At 56.8% G+C, this 15,780-nt stretch overlaps 1 protein-coding gene and 1 pseudogene across 1 annotated transcript; both read left to right on the top strand.

The window, feature by feature from the left end:
- Positions 1–5,060: 5,060 nt before the first annotated feature.
- Positions 5,061–15,756, top strand: LOC122736247 (protein DGCR6-like). Its single transcript, XM_043978368.1, has 5 exons — positions 5,061–5,243; positions 8,087–8,247; positions 9,361–9,461; positions 11,279–11,419; positions 13,936–15,756. Exons 1-5 carry the CDS (start codon positions 5,134–5,136, stop codon positions 14,017–14,019), a joined length of 597 nt encoding a protein of 198 aa, XP_043834303.1. The 5' UTR covers positions 5,061–5,133; the 3' UTR covers positions 14,020–15,756.
- On the top strand, positions 15,205–15,305 carry LOC122737697 (annotated as a pseudogene).
- Positions 15,757–15,780: the final 24 nt, after the last annotated feature.

Here is a 15,780-nt window from a genome sequence, read left to right as displayed (position 1 = left end):
AAGGGTGTGTGTCTCTTCCTCCCCTCTCCTCATGTGCTGTCAGGACCAAGCCCGGGTTCAGCCTCTGTCTGTGCAGGGGCAGATCCTGAAGGGACTGAAAACTTGGGGAGAGGATGGCCAGGTCTCCACCCCCATCCTTCTCAGGGGGCGGCTCCGGTGGGATTCTGGGATAGCTGCTGAGTCTGGGCTTTGTCCTGCCCCACTTAGGCTGGGGGAGGGGAAGGTCCTTTCAGGCTGGGCTGTCCTCAAAGCCCAAACTCTCAGTGCTCATGGCCCAGGGACTGCCTTTGCCGACGCTGGGGCTGCCGCCTATCTCTCCCTTTCCTGCTGGGTGCCCCCGCTCAGGCAGTGCCAGCTCAGCGTCTCCTCCCACCAGCACTTACCCAGGGAGCTAGACTTGGTGTTTACCCGGGATCTGCACAGCGGCCCTGAGGGTCAGCCCCCCCCCCCCTTCCTCCTCTGCCCTGGCTTTCACGGACAGCTGCCAAGCACATGGGGGGTGGGGGGTGGGGGGACGGGGAGGCAGGCAGCAGCAAAGGGCTGCCCAGCTCCGCCTGGCCTTCCTGAACCCTAGCTGCCAGGCCCGTCCTTGTAGCCTGGGGTCTTAGGGTGAGGGGTAGAGGAGGAGAGGGGGGACGTGATGGAGCCAGGAGATGGGCTGGGGCACGGACGGTGCCCGCAGCCAGAGGGGACGCCCCACTTCCCTCCAGCCCTGCGGTGGGAGCCTCCGGTTGCCATGGGGATGTGGGGCCACAGAATCCACATCTGGTAGTTATTGAGAGGAGAGAAATTACGAGTCGTGGAAAAAAGCAAATATTTTCTGTAGCAGAAAGAATGGAGGAGCCGGGAGGCCTGTGGGGTCTGGAGACAGCCTCCCCCTCCCCCCTCCCCTGGCTCAGGGAGGGGCTAGACATGCTTCCAAGCACACAGACACACAGAGCCCCCCCTCCTCCATCACACACAAGCATGCAGGCCTATGGACACCTCCACCCCTCCCCCCATCCTCCACAGCTGTGCACCTACCCCATCGGCACACCCCTTCTCAACCGTCCCCCCCATCTCCCTCCCCCAGACACACACACAGGTACTTGCCCACACATACAGGTTCCAAACACATACACCCTGTACATGTGGTATTCCCCACATTACTCTGCCCCTGACTAACAAGCTTCCGATAGGTCCCCACCGCAGTAATGCCCGAATCTTCCAAATGCTCACCTTTCCCCACGGGCATAAGCCAAGGGAGCTCCCTCCTCATTCCTGTACACGAACAGCCACACGCATGCACACACGCTCAGAGAGATGGTGCACACCTGGAACACACCTTCCCATTGCTCCGCCCAGACCCCCAGGGGAGGGAGGTTGGCCCTAGGGCTGTCGGACCCTCCCTGGAGGGAAGGTGGGGAAGCACAGTCTGGAGCCTGGAGCAGGCTGTCTGTCTCTGCTTCTTCTTGGCCCCCTTGGGGACCATATGTGTGTATAGGGATGGGGCTGGGGTGCAGCTGTCCCGGGCTTGAATGAGAATCTCTCTTAGAGCCCGTGGCCTCAGTGGAGCCAGGGCCCTCTCTAGATCATGATCTTACCATGATCTCTGGAAGAAGCCTCTGTTTAGGGGGGTTTTCTTTCAGTCTCTCAGCTGTGGGGTACCCGCCACGTGAGGATTCTGAGGACTGGCACTCAGGAGCCTCAGCCCAGCCCTGCCCCGACAGTTCCCACACCAGCGGGAGCCACGATTCCCCTAGTGGAGAAGGGGGCTGCCTTCCTGGCCACCACATCCACTGACCACTGACCAGCTGCCACTGAGGGGCCCCGGGCAGAGCAGTGGCCTCCTGCCTCCCCAGGCCACTCTGGCCCCCAGAGTGATCTTGGCACAGAAGGAAGAACCGCATACACTGACCGCTTATGGACAGGTAAGCCTCTGGGCCCTAGGGACAGCCTCGACCCTGTCAAATGGCCAGCCCTGCACCTCCCAATCGAACCTTTGAAGCCATCGCCCTTCCTTGGGGGGGCGGGGTGGAGCTGGCGCACTGGGGCCAGCCGCAGTCACGAGCCAGCACGAGCCACAGTCTCTGACCACCTGGACGTCAAAGTCTGAGACATTGTTCCCTAGCTGGGTCAGCAGCAGATTGAGGGAGACACTCAAGGAGAGGGGCGATCGATCGGCCCTGTGCACCAGGGGCCTTTCCACATGCGGCTGAACTGTCCCATCTGTGTGGGCTCCCCCTCAGTGTAGGACGAGCTCTCGAACTGACTGTTCCCACTTTTCTGATTTTCTGTTTATATGCTCAGAGCTTAGCGCAATTCTTTGTATGTAAATGATATATGATGTCTCCCTCCCTCCCTCCCTCCCTCCCTCCTTCGACTCTGGAAGAAAGAGTGAGGCTGAAGACCTTGCCCAACTCTGCTTCACTTAAATCTAATTCATAGACCAGTCAAGACATCACCAGTGATGTCCCTGGTCCTCTTTGAAAACAAAGGATGACCGATTCCTGGGGCAGCAATGTGGTGTTGACTCTGGCTCTTCCTGGCTGTGTGACCGTGGGCGAGTCACTCTACCTCTGTCTGTGTCAATTTCCTCATCTGTTAAATGGGATACTAACAGCACCTGCTTCCCAAGTTTGTTGTGCTAAAGCACATAGTAAGTGCTACATAAACCATTATTATTAACTTATAGTTATATAAGCTTAGTTAATGACTATATTAGCTGCTATTATTATTATTTCATTTATTCACGAAGGACAGCCTCTCTAGGAACTCTTGGGTGAGACTTTTCCCTGCTCAGGCAGGTGTCCTGGAGAAGGGGAGAAGGGACTTTGATGTGCCCAGTCTGGGGCATTAAGCATTAATTAAAGTACATTAAGTATTAGTAATGAGAGCACACATGGAGCTAGGAGAGAGGAGAAAGAAAACTGGGCTCTGTCGCTCCCCTGCTGAGTTCCCAAGCCAAGAGAGCACTCAGCAATCAGTGAGTGTAAGCTCTCTGAGGGAAGGACGAGAGGCAGCCCTTACACCCTGCTCAAAGCTCATTGGCTAGCATCATTCAAATCTATTGGTTCACTGGATTTGAGGGTGGTTTGGCCCAGTCGTGCTGATGTCAGAGCCCAGAGGGCAGCCCCTTTGGCGGGAACAAGGCTTTCAGGTGGGTGTGGTTTGGATGAGGTAACCACCTGACTCTGGGCTGGCCTTAAGAAAGTCAGCCCCCCCTCAGCGGGGGGCCTCTGGGAGTCCCCAAACCCCTATTATTAATAATTTTCTCACAGTGATGATGAGTGGGATGGCCCCAGCTCAGCTCCTGCAAATCCCGGGCATACTACATGTGCCCCCCAATGAAGAGTTGTTTGACCCCAAGAACTGGTGAGAACGCAAACTCGGTCAGCCCAGAGACAGCAGGCAGAGGACCAGGCTGGGGAAAGGGATGAAGGAAACACAAAGTGGGGGTGGGTGGGTGGGTATCCCAGGTTTCCACCCTGCTTGAGCCCAGGCTCCAGCCTCTGTGCCCCTGGCCCTCCGGAGCCCATCCCGGCTCTGGCCCACTGCCTGCTCATATTCTTCAGCTGGAGGCAGCAGCCCGACTCCAGCTCTGGTACCGGCCTCAGCTCCAGCCACCAGCTCTGGGCTGGGAGGGCACGGCCTCCCCTCTTCTGCTGGGCCCCGGAGCACAGAGCCTGGAGCAATGGATGCTGCTCAGGAACCAGCTTTTGCTTTCTTTTATTTGAAAATATTATTTTTTTATTATTCTATTTATTTTATTAGAACTGTGCCTGGCACACAGTGGGCACTTAGTATGTTTTCTGACTTGACTTGACTGTCCAAGGACAGGTTGGACCAGGTGCCCTAGGAGGTCCTATCCAGAGTTTGTGAATTAGAAAGCCAGGGTGGAATCCCAACTTTTGTGATCTTGGGCAGCTCCCCACCCAGGGCTTAGTTTCTTCCTGTGTAGAATGGGGAGAATCCCTCTCGGGCCAGTTGCTGGTGCTTCCCCCAGGTACTGTGGGTCAGACTGAACCCGTTTGCATTTTTTTTTTTGGCAGGGCAATGAGGGTTAAGTGACTTGCCCAGGGTCACACAGCTAGTAAGTGTCGAGTGTCTGAGGCTGCATTTGAACTCAGGTCTTCCTGAATCCAGGGCTGGTGCTTTATCCACTTCGCCACTTAGCTGCCCCCTGCATTTACTTTTTTTGGTGGGGCAATGAGGGTTAAGTGACTTGCCCAGAGCCACACAGCTAGTTAAGTGTCAAGTGTCTGAATCCTGCATTTACTTTTGTGTGCCTTGTCTCACCCTTCACCTCCCCCCACCCCTGCCTGAGATTCTCCAAACCCGATGATGCTCCGTGTCCCATCTCCGGGCCTTTGCCCTGGCTCTCTATGCCTGCCATGCCCTCCCTCCTCACCTTCTCATCTTCTCATCTTTGTTGTTGTGGTTTGGTTGTTTTCAGTCGGGTCCGACTCTTCCTGACCCCATTTTGGGGTTTTCTTGGCAAAGATACTGGAGGGGTTTGCTGTCTCCTTCTCCAGCTCATTTGACAGATGAGGAAACCGGGACAACCAGGGTGAAGTGTCACCGTATTGCCCCGGGTCACACGGCTAGTAAGTGTCTGAGGGTGGATTTGAACTCAGGTCGTCCTGACCCCACGGTCCCTCATCTTTAGGAAATCACTTCGCATTTAATATTTTTGTGCTCGTGTCGAACAGAAGCTCTTGGAGGGCCTGGACCGCTCGTTCTGCTCAGCGCATTGCCTAGCACACAGTAGGCACTTAGCAGGGCTTGAGCGAATGAATGTTTTTCAGGCTACTTTAGAAGGAAACCGGGAGGCGGGTAGGGGCGGAGCCTCGGGGCAGGGGCGGGGCTTAGCTGCTGAGGGCCGGGTTGGTGTGAGCGAGAGGGAGGGGTGGAGACACTCCTTTGTGGAGTGCGCTCGCGCAGAAGGGCACAAAACTCGCCCGGTACGGGCCGGGAAAAGGGGCAGCCTCTTTGTGGACTCGCACCTGCGCAGAAGGCTGCGGAGACGGTGGGGCTGTGCTGCACAGGCGCAGACGTACCTAAACCCGCTCGAGAGGAGGCGGGGCAGCCTCGCTGTGGAGCGGCGCCTGCGCAGTGGTGCGCCGGACCGGAGCGGCGCCCTTCGCGGTGCCTATGGATCGCTACGCGGGGGGCTACGAGGAGGCGGCGGATGGCACCCGGCAGCAGGAGCGGCACTACCAGCTGCTGTCGGCGCTGCAGGGGCTGGTCAAGGAGCTGCCCAGGTGAGCGCAGGACGGGGCGCCGGGGCCGAGAGGGCGGAGCCGGGCCCTGGAGAGCGCGACCTCTGACCCTGCTCCTGCCCCGGCCCCGCCCCCGCGGATGAGTGTCCTTTAAATCTCGCGGCGGGGCCGGCGGCGGGTGTAGACTTCCGACCAGGCCGCTCGTTCTCCTCCAGCGCGGCCCACGCTGCGTTAGGAGCCTTAGTCAGGGCCGACTCCTCGGGGTGCTGCTCGGGCCAGACGCTGCCGAGGTTCCCGGCGGCTCCCAGAGTCCGCAGACCCCACTGGCTGTTTCAGAATTCCTGGGCGCCGGGCTGGTGTCGGGGCGGCTCGGAGCGTCTCTCAGCTGGCCGTGTTCTCACCCGGCTTCCTGACGAGAGCGCTCTCAAGCCGACTGCCTCAGGCACCGAGGCTTCCCTTTAGAAATCCATACTTCAGGGGGCAGCTAGGGGGCGCAGTGCATGAAGCACCGGCCCTGGAGTCAGGAGGACCTGAGTTCACATCCGGCCTCAGACCCTTGACACTTACTAGCTGTGTGACCCTGGGCAAGTCACTTAACTCCCATTGCCCCGCCAAAAAACAAAAAAACCAAAACCAAAACCAAAAAAAAAAAGAAATCCATACTTCAGTTTTGAGAATTTAAAGTTCAGCTTTTGGACTTACTCAAACTTGGCTAGGACTGAAGCTTTATTTAAAGCTATCCTTATACTCTTTAAGGAAATTTAAGCAGTAATAATAATAGCTTGGCACACTTACTGTGTGCCAAGTTGAGGCAGCTATGTGACTCAATGGATAGAATGCTGGGCCTGCAGTCAGGAAGACCTGAGTTCAAATCCAATCTCAGACTGTGTGACCCCGGGCAAGTCACTTAATCTCTGTTTGCCTGAATTCACTGGAGAAATGGCAAACCATTCCAGTATCTTTGCCAAGAGAACCCCAAAGACAGTGTTGGCATGATATGGGTCGTGGGATCATGAAGAATTGGACACAATTGAAAAACAACAAATGCTTTACAATTATTATCTCATTTGATCCTCACAACAACCCTGGGAGGTAGGCGCTATTATTATCCCCATTTTACAGATGAGGAAACTGAGGCAAGTAGTGGTGACTTGCCTCGTCAGTGTCTGAGGCAGAGTTTGAACTATGGTCTTCTTCATCTGCATACTCCCCCCCCCCCAATCCATTGTGTCACCTGGCTATACAACAGGAGACACACAGAAACACTGGGTTTTTGTCTCAGAATTCTAAAACAGTGGGTTCCATGCCCAAAGGACTATAGAGCTGCGCATACCCTTTGATCCAGCAATACCACTGCTAGGTTTATATTCCAAAGACATCCCCCCAAAAGAGAAAAAGACCTATTTGTACAAAAATATTCATAGTTGGGTGAGTCCTTCCTGGGGATTTGGTTGGAAAGCTTCCTGCACAGGTATGACTTAGATTGGGTGGCTTTTGTGAAGTCACTGAACTGGGAGATTCTGGAGTTGGGCTCCTTCCTTCTTTCTCCATGGGAAGGAGCAGTGGGTCCTGCGGGCCCACGCATCTGGCCTTTTTGTCCCGGGCTCTTTGGCTTCCCGTTCAGTTCAGGGCCCTTGTTTGACAGGAGGATGCATTGGAGTGTCGTCTGTGTTGGACAAATGATATTCACACTGATACTGTATTCTGCAATCTGGGCTCACGTCTGCTAGAAACAGTTTTATTTGTCATGAATCTATGTCCAAGACATTTCTAGCTTGAAAAGAGGGGTGTCCAGACGGAAGTAGTCCTTCATGCCATCTGACATGACTCTCTGCCCAGGAAGGTTTCAGGTAGCATTTCTAGGAATCTTGAACAAAGAGAGGAGGTACCTAGTCTGGGTTTCTATTCCAAAATGGAGCCACTGAGTCATGATGCCCTTCCCCTGGACTGCTGCTCCCACTGCAGGAGTCAAACAAAGGACCCTGCCCCCTTCCATCAGTGGCTTCCTCCTTTCTCAGCTGGTCGAGCGCCAGCCACTTCAGGGGGGCGGGGGCAATGATGGGAGAAAGATGAGTTAAGTGTAGTTAGCATCTAATCTTTTCTTCTACCCACTTTCCCAGAGGGAAAGTTTGAAATGAGTTTTTGACTGGAGAAATAAGATTTTTCAGTTTTTCTAAAAAGGTTTTTAAGTGTTTTTCACATGGGGGTCATGGGTAGTAGAGGCCGGTGCCATGTGTAGGTCTTTGGATGCTGAGCCTGGCGCACTCTCCACCATCCTGCCCTGCCTCTGGGCTTGGCCTTGGCTTTGCCCTGTGTGATGTTTAAAATCTAAATGTGTGGTCGCCTTAAATTAGAAGCTTTAGCACCAATCTTTGGGCATTAGGCATTTATTAAAGTATACTAGGTATTAGTAAAAGCAGAACACATGGAGCTCAGAAAGTTAGGAAAAGGCCTGTCTAGCCCAGAGTTCCAGCCTGGTCTGGCTCTTCCTCAAGGAGCCTGCTCAGCACACTGAATGTGGAGCAGAGGCGGTCCTTACACACTGCTTCAAGCTGATTGGTTAGCGTCATCCAAATCCATTGGTTCACTGGACTTGGAGGCGGTCTCCAGTTGAGTTCAAAGTCCTTAGCTTTTGAGAACAACACCTTCTTAAGGGCAGCCAGGTGTGGTTACAGTCTAATTAACTTGACGTAGGCTAAGCGGCAAAGTCAGTCCCTCTCACTCAATTCAGTCAGTTTAGATGAATCTCCAGGTGGGGCCTTTGAGTATCTGCCAAATCCCATTGTTTTCTTACCCCTGCATATGTGGAGCTTCTTGTTCGCTTGTGTGCAGAGCTTGGAAGGGGCCCTGCGGTCACCCCGACTCTTCTTGTCTTCTCCCCACAGTTCTTTCCAACAGCGTTTGTCCCACACCACCCTCAGTGACCTGGCCCTGGCGCTGATCGATGGCACTGTTTTTGAGATAGTTCAAGGGTTGCTAGAAATCCAGCATCTCACAGAGAAAAGCCTTTACAACCAGCGGCTCAAACTGCAGAACGAGCACCGAGGTGAGCAGCCTGCCCATCTCTGGGGAGGGGGGAAGGACTGACCCGAGCACCCCTGGACTCTGGCCTTTCTAGTGTAACCTGGTGGTCCTCTGCATGCGCCACTCCCTGCGTCCCATTAGGGCCACCCTTCTCTGTCTTCTTGTCAGTCATGGCCGGAGCACCCAGTGAGGCTCTCCCTGTTTCCCAATCAAACGAAGGCTGGGGAGGAGGGATCCCCTAGGACACCACTGCACTGAGAGCCCACGGTTCTGGAGGGGAGCTCCGAGAAGCCCGGCCCCAGACTCCCATGGGGGGTGCTCTTCTTTCTAGGTGCTCTCCCACTTCTGTTTCCCATCTGCTCCTCTGGCTCTGTTGCTGGATCTTTGTCCCTCTCCCTACACCCCCTGGGGCTCCGTCCTCAGCTCTCTTCCCTTTGCTCTCTCCCATGGGCTCAGTTCTAGTCTCCATGAACCTAATCCCACGTTGTGCCTCAGGCCTGGTCTTCCTCCTGAGCACTGACCACCTGTTGGCATTGTAAGCTGGTTGTGCACACGGGCATTGCCTTGAATACTTCCTTAGGATTGTCCTTCTAGGACCCTCTAGGTCACCGGCTTCACAGCTTTGGTGTGTCATCCATGACTCCGTACTCTCACCCATAATAGTGATGACAGTGATAACAATCATAGCATCTACGGAGGCTCCAAGGATCATACCGTGTTGACAGATATACCCTCATTTGATCCTCACCACAACCCTGGGAGGAAACAGAAGTCAGGTGACTGGCCCAGGGTCACTAGGAAGTGTCTAAGGCCAGATTTGAACTCGGGACTCCAGTGCTCTCCCCACTGTGGTCTTGCGCTGAGCTTCCTCATAGCTAGTCAGTTACCAAATCTTGTTCCTGTCTTCATGACGTCCCTTTCTGTCCACGCCTGTGGGCCCAGCCTTGCTCAGGCTCTCACTGTTCTCGCCTGGACTATTTTATAAGAGCCTCTGAGCTGGTTTCCCCGCCTCAAGCCCTTCACCGCCCTGAAGCACAGGTCTGAGCTTGCTCCGTAAACTTCAGTGGCTCCCCATTGCCTCCAGCATCCCCTGTGAACTCCTTGGGCCGAGCTCTCTGCTTCTTTCTCCTGGCAGTGCTCAAGCAGACTCTGCTGAACAGACACAAGGAGGCCCAGCAAGCCTGCCGGCCCCACAACCTGCCCATCTTGCGGGCGGCCCAGCAGCGCGAGCAGGAGGTGAGTGGAGGCCGCCTCGGGTAGGGGTGGGGCTGGCCCCTGGGTGCTCACTGCCCGCTCTCCCAGCCCTCTGCTCCTGATGGCGGGCCGCAGGGTGCCGTGGGTTCTATGGGTTCTATGGGCCAGGTGAGGAGACCGATTTCAGTTCCTGAGTCTGCCACTGACCTGCTGTGAGCCCTTTCTCTCTGGGCCTCAGATCCCCATCTGTACGAGGGGCGGACGTTTCCTTGGAGTTTGGTCGGGATTTGGCTTATGGAAGCTCATCCTCCTTAGTCCTCTTCCTTGGTTGAGCAGCTCTCGGGCCCGACCACATGTCACCAGTGAGGCTTGGCCTTGGCTGGAGGCTGGCTGGGGAAAATGCCCCATTTCTGGGCTGGGCCCTGAAGGGGTCTAGGCCCCAGGCTCAGTCTTGCCTTCCTGGAGCTCACTATCTAGTTGAGAGCTTGTGAGAGCTCACGTGTGCTCGGAGGGTCAAGGCTGGGGCCCACAGGGCATGGGGGAAGCGTCCCTGAAGGTGGTGGCAGTGGCGCTGGGCCTGACCATGTGGGCACAGTCTGCACAGGAGGGAAGCTGGGAAAGGATGTGGGCCCAGTCAGAGGGCAGGGGCCCAGACAGAGCTCTGGGTAAGGGGAGAGATGCCAGTGAAGGTAAAACAGGCCCCAGGATCCCCAGCCTGGGAGGGGACTTTGGTTACTGCGTATGGATTGCTGGCGTTTGGGTAATTGTTCGACTCATGGTGACAAAGAACTTCAGAGCAAAGAGGAGCCGGCACCACTTGGGGGGCTGACGAGAGCCAGGTTAAAGGGCTGCCGGCGGGGCGGAGCAGGCCCAGACTGGCATCCAGGAGGCCCGGGGGCATCGCCGGCTGAGGGGAAGAGGCCAGGCTGTGAGGAAGCACCACGGATGAAGGCCCCAGGGCTGTGATGTGTGTACATGGTTGGGCTGAGGTGCTCTTGCCAGCCTCCTGGGGCAGGGTAAGATGCCAGCTCAGATGACCGAGCCGGACGGTGTGACGTGGCAGGGGCTGCTGTGGGGGGCCAGGCTTGCTCTGAGAGGGCAAGATTGGGGCGGAGGGCGGGCAGGGGTTATCTGTGAACCTGAGGGCAGAAAGTAGGAAGGAACAACAAGAGAAGCCAGTGACAGAGCTGGGGCTGCCACAAGGGTGTCCAGCCATGGTCTAAGCCCTGAGAGGTGCCTCAGCTGCGCTCGCCAGGTCTTTGGCTCCTCTGCTCTGACTGCCAGGGTCACAGTGCGCCCTCGGCCCTGGGTCCGCAGGCTGCCCCCTGAGTTGCTCTCCCTCCTTGCCTCTTGGCCCCTTCGCAGGCTTGAGCTTCTGTTGGGGGCAGCAAGAGTGGAAGGGCTCTGTGGGGGCGGGGAGGTGCGTGGACGGCACTGCCCGACTGCCCGGGCTGTCCCGAGGGAGCGGACCCAGGGTGTTCTCCAGGAGGCTCCCTGGTGGCCCCTCAGCACTTCTGCCCATGGTCCTCCTCCATCGCTGCCCAACTGCCCGGTGTGGAGAGAAGATGAGGGGAGGGAGATCCAGAGGCCTAGGGAGATCTGGGTCCTACTCCCCTGAATGGGGCCATGGCCTGTTCTCGCTCGGCCTGGGTTAGCAGGGGCTGACGAGAGGTGGCTGGGCCTGGAGTCAGGAAGATGCTCACCAGCTCGGGGAGCAGGGCAAGGCCCACCACCTCTCTCTGGGCCCGAGTTTCCTCTTGTAGACCCCCTTTGTTGTGACGATCTTGCCAACCTCAGAGGGCCCTGTCGGGGTCCAGCTTCCTGTCCACACTCACGTGTCTTCCTTCCCCTCGCTGCAGGCCGTGGAGCACCGCATCAGGGAAGAGCAGCGGATGATGGATGAGAAAATCGTCCTGGAGTTGGACCAGAAAGTAGTGGATCAGCAGAGCACCCTGGAGAAAGCCGGCGTCACGGGCTTTTACGTCACCACGAATCCCCAGGTCAGGGCCGAGGGACTGTGGGCAGGCCCCCTCCTTCCTGTGGGCACGTTGTCTTTAGCCTCACCAGGAGACGGAGCGTGGCAGAGGGCCGGGGCCCCGCCATGTCCTGGCCCGTGACCTCGGACTGAGGGCCTGTGTCCCTCCGGCACCCTCAGGAATGAGGCAGAGGCGGGTGATGATGCGCAGTGGTTAGCGCTGGGCCTGGCGTCAGGAAGGCAGCTCAGATCTGGCCCTAGACATTCACTGCCGGGTGACCCTGGTCACTTCACTGCTGCCTGCCTCAGAGTTCCAAGCGAGCTAATGTTTGTGGAGCCAACGTTCTTACGGGGGCTCCCCAGGCATTCGTAGGAAGGCTGAGTGCTGGGATCCCCAGCATTCGGGCCGAGGGCACTGGGCTGGTGCTGTCATTGTGCCCCCAGCTTTTGGACTGAAGTCCCGAGGCAGACTTAAGGTGCCCCATGGCACCTGGCTGTAGGACCTGCTTCCCTGGAGGACAGCTGTAAGGGCTGGGCTGTGGGGGGATGACCCGGGCAGCTAACTTCGAGTCCTCTCCCTTCCCGCCGGCTCTCAGTGAAGTTTCCCCCTCTCCCTCAGGCTCCTGCTACACCAGGACCCTCACTGGGGAGACCTTTGCCCTATTCCCCTCCCACTGGTGGCTCCAGAGCCTGGCGATCTTGCCCCTTTCCTGGCCCTGGGGCTGCCGCTGGTCCAGACCTTGGCTATCACTCAGAAGTGTTCCTGAGTCCTAGGGATGGGTACGAACTCACGGCTATGTAGACAGACTCCTCAGCCTGGCAAATGGCAAAATCGTCCTCAGGAGTGGGAACTGTGTGTGCCCCACGAAGCGCCGTCACGTTCTGTCAGGTGATTTAGCCATCTGCCCCCTTGGGAGGCCTCCTGACAGCAGATCATGGAAGGGGCGCCCAGCGAGAGGCCCCCCACTCCTGGGACAGGGCCGAGGGGGACGGGGCCGGATCTTCATTCTCTAAACACATTTGAAAAGAGAATCAGCAGAAGGCTACAGAGCCCTTGCTAATGAGCGTTACCTTTCTGGGGTTAATTAGTGCCTACTAAATGGCCCAGCGGTCCTTCTAAAGGAGGCCTCGGGCAGGACTGCTCAGCAGGCACACCTGGGCGCATCTGGGGCCTGAACCTCGCCTTCCTCTGCTCTGGGGCCCGCAAAGCCAGGACATCCTTCTGTCCTCCCCTTCCTCCCTCCCTCTCTCCTTTTCCCCTCCTTCCCTCCTTCCATCACATTTTAGTTTTTTTTTTGGTGGGGTAATGAGGGTTAAGTGACTTGCCCAGGGTCACACAGCTAGTAAGTGTTAAGTGTCTAAGGTCAGATTTGAACTCAGATCCTCCTGAATCCAGGGCCGGTGCTCTAGCTACCATGCCACCTAACTGCCCCAGGTGTACTTCCTCCCTGAATTGCCCCAGCCCCTTGGTTTGGTCCCTCCTGCGCCCTGATGTTTCTTCTCCCTACCCCCTGTAGGGACCTGAGGGCGGGGAGGAGGGAGGCTTGGTTCATTCTTAGCACAATGCTCTCCTTGTGGAGACTGGGCACTAGAGAAATGTTGATTGAATGGAGTATTGCCTGCCAACAGCGACGTCCGACATTTCTGGGAGCAAATATTTTCTTGCTGCCTTTTGAGGCAGCTGTGGAGAGGCCGGCCGGGCCTGCAGTCTGGAGGACCTGGGTTCACATCTGGCAAATCACATCACCCCTGCCTCAGTTTCCTCAACTGTAAAGTGGAGATAACAGCACCTGCTTTCTAGGGTTGTGAGGATAAAACGAGTTGGTATTTGTGCTCAGCACAGTTCGGGACAAATAGTAAACACTTCATAAGTCCTCCCTCCCTCCTTCCCTCTCTCCCCCTTCCTCCCTCCCTCCCTGTCTCTCCCTGTCTCCCTCCCTCTCTCTCTCCCTCCCTCCCTCTCTCCCTCTCTCCCTCCCTCTCTCCCTCTCTCCCTCTCTCTCCCTCCTTCCCTCCCTCTCTCCCTCTCCCTCCTTCCCTCCCTCTCTCCCTCTCTCCCTCCCTCTCTCTCTCCCTCCCTCCCTCTCTCCCTCCCTCCCTCTCTCCCTCCCTCCCTCCCTCCCTCTCTCCCTCTCTCTCTGTCTCCCTCCCTCCCTCCCTCTCTCCCTCTCTCTGTCTCCCTCCCTCCTTCCCTTCCTCCTTCCCTCTCTCCCTCCCTCTCTCTCTCCCTCCCTCTCTCCCTTCCTCCCTCTCTCCCTCTCTCTCTGTCTCCCTCCCTTCCTGTCCTTCTTCCCTTCCCCTCTCCCCTTTCCGTACTTTGACATCACTTAGATCAGAGATGTCAGATTAAGGTGTGATGTTTACCAGGCCCACCCCAAATCCAGCACTGTGCCATGCTGTGAGTCTGGGCTCTTCCCGAGCTGGTAAAGGCCTCAGGACTCGGGGTCTACTGGAGGCGGCCTCCCTGCCGGGGCTGGCTGTTGTCGGTCCCGACCTGGCCTGGGCGCAGTCGGGTCCTCACGCCCGCTTCTCTGCCGACAGGAGCTGACCCTGCAGATGAACTTGCTGGAGCTGATCCGGAAGCTACAACAGCGGGGATACCAGCCCGGAAAGCCCTTCCCCTGATCCCGTCCTTCCTTCCAGGAGAGAGGCGGCCCCTGCCTGACTCTGGGGCTCTGCTCCCCTTCGGTCTCCAGGATTCCTGGGTGAAGGGGTTTCCAATTAAAATCTGAACGTGGAAGAAGTGCCCCCCCTGGTGGTCATGCTGGGAAGAGCATCCGCTGCTGCCCCTGCTCCAGCCCCTTTTGTGGCCCCAAACCAGGCTCTCTGGGTCTGACCACCTCGAGAAAGGAGGCCGCTGCCTCGGTGGCCTCCCTGCTTCTGGTGCTACTCAGGGAAGGCCTGAGGCCCGAGCCAGGGAGAAGTGAGGGTGGGCGGGTGGGCAAGCCTGGTCTGTACTGGCAGAGCCAGGCTGGGGGCCCTTGGGCTCTTACTGCTGGCTCTGTGTCTGCTACTGAGTCTCTCGTCTCCCAGGCTCCTCGTCCAGCCCTCCCGGGACGCTGTGCTCTGGTGTCCTTAGCCTCCTTGGTCCTGGACCATCCAGGGCAGAGCTCAGCCTGGCACAGCGGAGGAGCCACAGGAGGCTAGGGTTTGAATCTTTGCTCTGGCGGCAGGAGCTGTGACCTGGCCAAGCCTTGTCAAGTTAAGATGCGGCTGTGTTTACTTTCCTTGCCCACAGAGAAGCGGCCTTAATCAGGATGACCTGGGTTCAGGGCTCCCCGCTTCTCTGTATTTTTGTGGGATTCTGGGCCAGACAGCCTCTCTTCAGTGCATACCCCTCCCCCGGTACCCACCTTGCACTCAGGACAGTGGTGTAAGCCTAGAACCCATAACAGATTTTGGAAATCCCCAAGGCAAATCCCGGGTGAACTTGTGTGGGTTGGTTGGGCGTGGTGGAGGCCAGGGCTGCATAGAGTTGGGGCTCTTGGCTCACAACCACCTTACAAGGGCTGGCACTTGAGTGTTGTTCTTGTTTTCCTGAGGGGCAAACAGACTGGGGTGAAATGACTTGCCCTAGAGTTATTCAGTAATAGTCTTAGTCCATGAAATCGGTGCCCTTGGTCTGGGGTTTGGCTAGGCAGGGGAAGGATGGGCATTCCTGACGGGGAGGGACACCTGGACTCCTTGTTAGCTCCTCTCAGAATTTCTCCCCTCCCCCAGCCTCCTTGTTAGCGGATCTGCCTAATCAGAAGTCCCCCCCTCCCATTCGATCCAGCAATTTGGATAGTCCTCTTTGGCGCTTCTCATTAATAACAAAAGCGATATTACGCCAAAATTGGAGCAATACAGAGAAGATTAGCATTACCCTGCGCAAGGATGACGTGCAAGTTCCTGAAACATTCCTGAAACTTTTTTTATGTTTATGAATTAGTGTATCGCCCGTCTTTTCCCTTCTTTTAGATTGTGAGCTCCTCGAGGGCAGGAGCCTGGTCTTAATGCTCTTCCCCCTGCACTCTATTTTCCCCGTGATTATTTATTGAATAAAGGGATGAACGTGAGTCGTGGCCCAGGAGAGCCCAGCCAGCCGGATGCCTGCTTTGTCAGTCCTCATGTAGACAGGCAGGGTACAGGGCTGAGCAACCTCTTTGGCTGGCACAAGATGGCCCCTCACCAGCTCAGCCAGGGGAGGGGACCCAGGATTCGTGTGCCCACTTGAATCCGAAGGCTTCCACTGTTCCCGACTTCCTTGGAGTTGGTTCTGAGAAGGGGAAAGGATTCAGCTCTGGGACCTGGGCCTCCTTGCTGGGCAGTCGGCCTCCTAGGGCAAAAGTTCTGGGCTAAGCTGTCACTTAAAAAAAGAAATGTAGCCATCAACAAGACTAAACT

This window comes from Dromiciops gliroides, chromosome 1, assembly GCF_019393635.1.
Source record: "Dromiciops gliroides isolate mDroGli1 chromosome 1, mDroGli1.pri, whole genome shotgun sequence".
NCBI classification, from domain to species: Eukaryota; Metazoa; Chordata; class Mammalia; order Microbiotheria; family Microbiotheriidae; genus Dromiciops; species Dromiciops gliroides.
The sequence above is the reverse complement of the archived record's forward strand: the minus strand, read 5'-3'. Positions and strand labels throughout refer to the sequence as shown.

What these genes read in the sequence shown, in the direction of transcription:
- LOC122736247 (XM_043978368.1), top strand. Translation starts at nt 5,134, where the DNA reads ATGGATCGCTACGCGGGGGGCTACGAGGAGGCGGCGGATGGCACCCGG. An exon ending in CTGGTCAAGGAGCTGCCCAG is followed by an intron (nt 5,244 to 8,086) that starts GTGAGCGCAGGA and finishes TTCTCCCCACAG; the next exon opens with TTCTTTCCAACAGCGTTTGT. An exon ending in ACGTCACCACGAATCCCCAG is followed by an intron (nt 11,420 to 13,935) that starts GTCAGGGCCGAG and finishes CTCTGCCGACAG; the next exon opens with GAGCTGACCCTGCAGATGAA.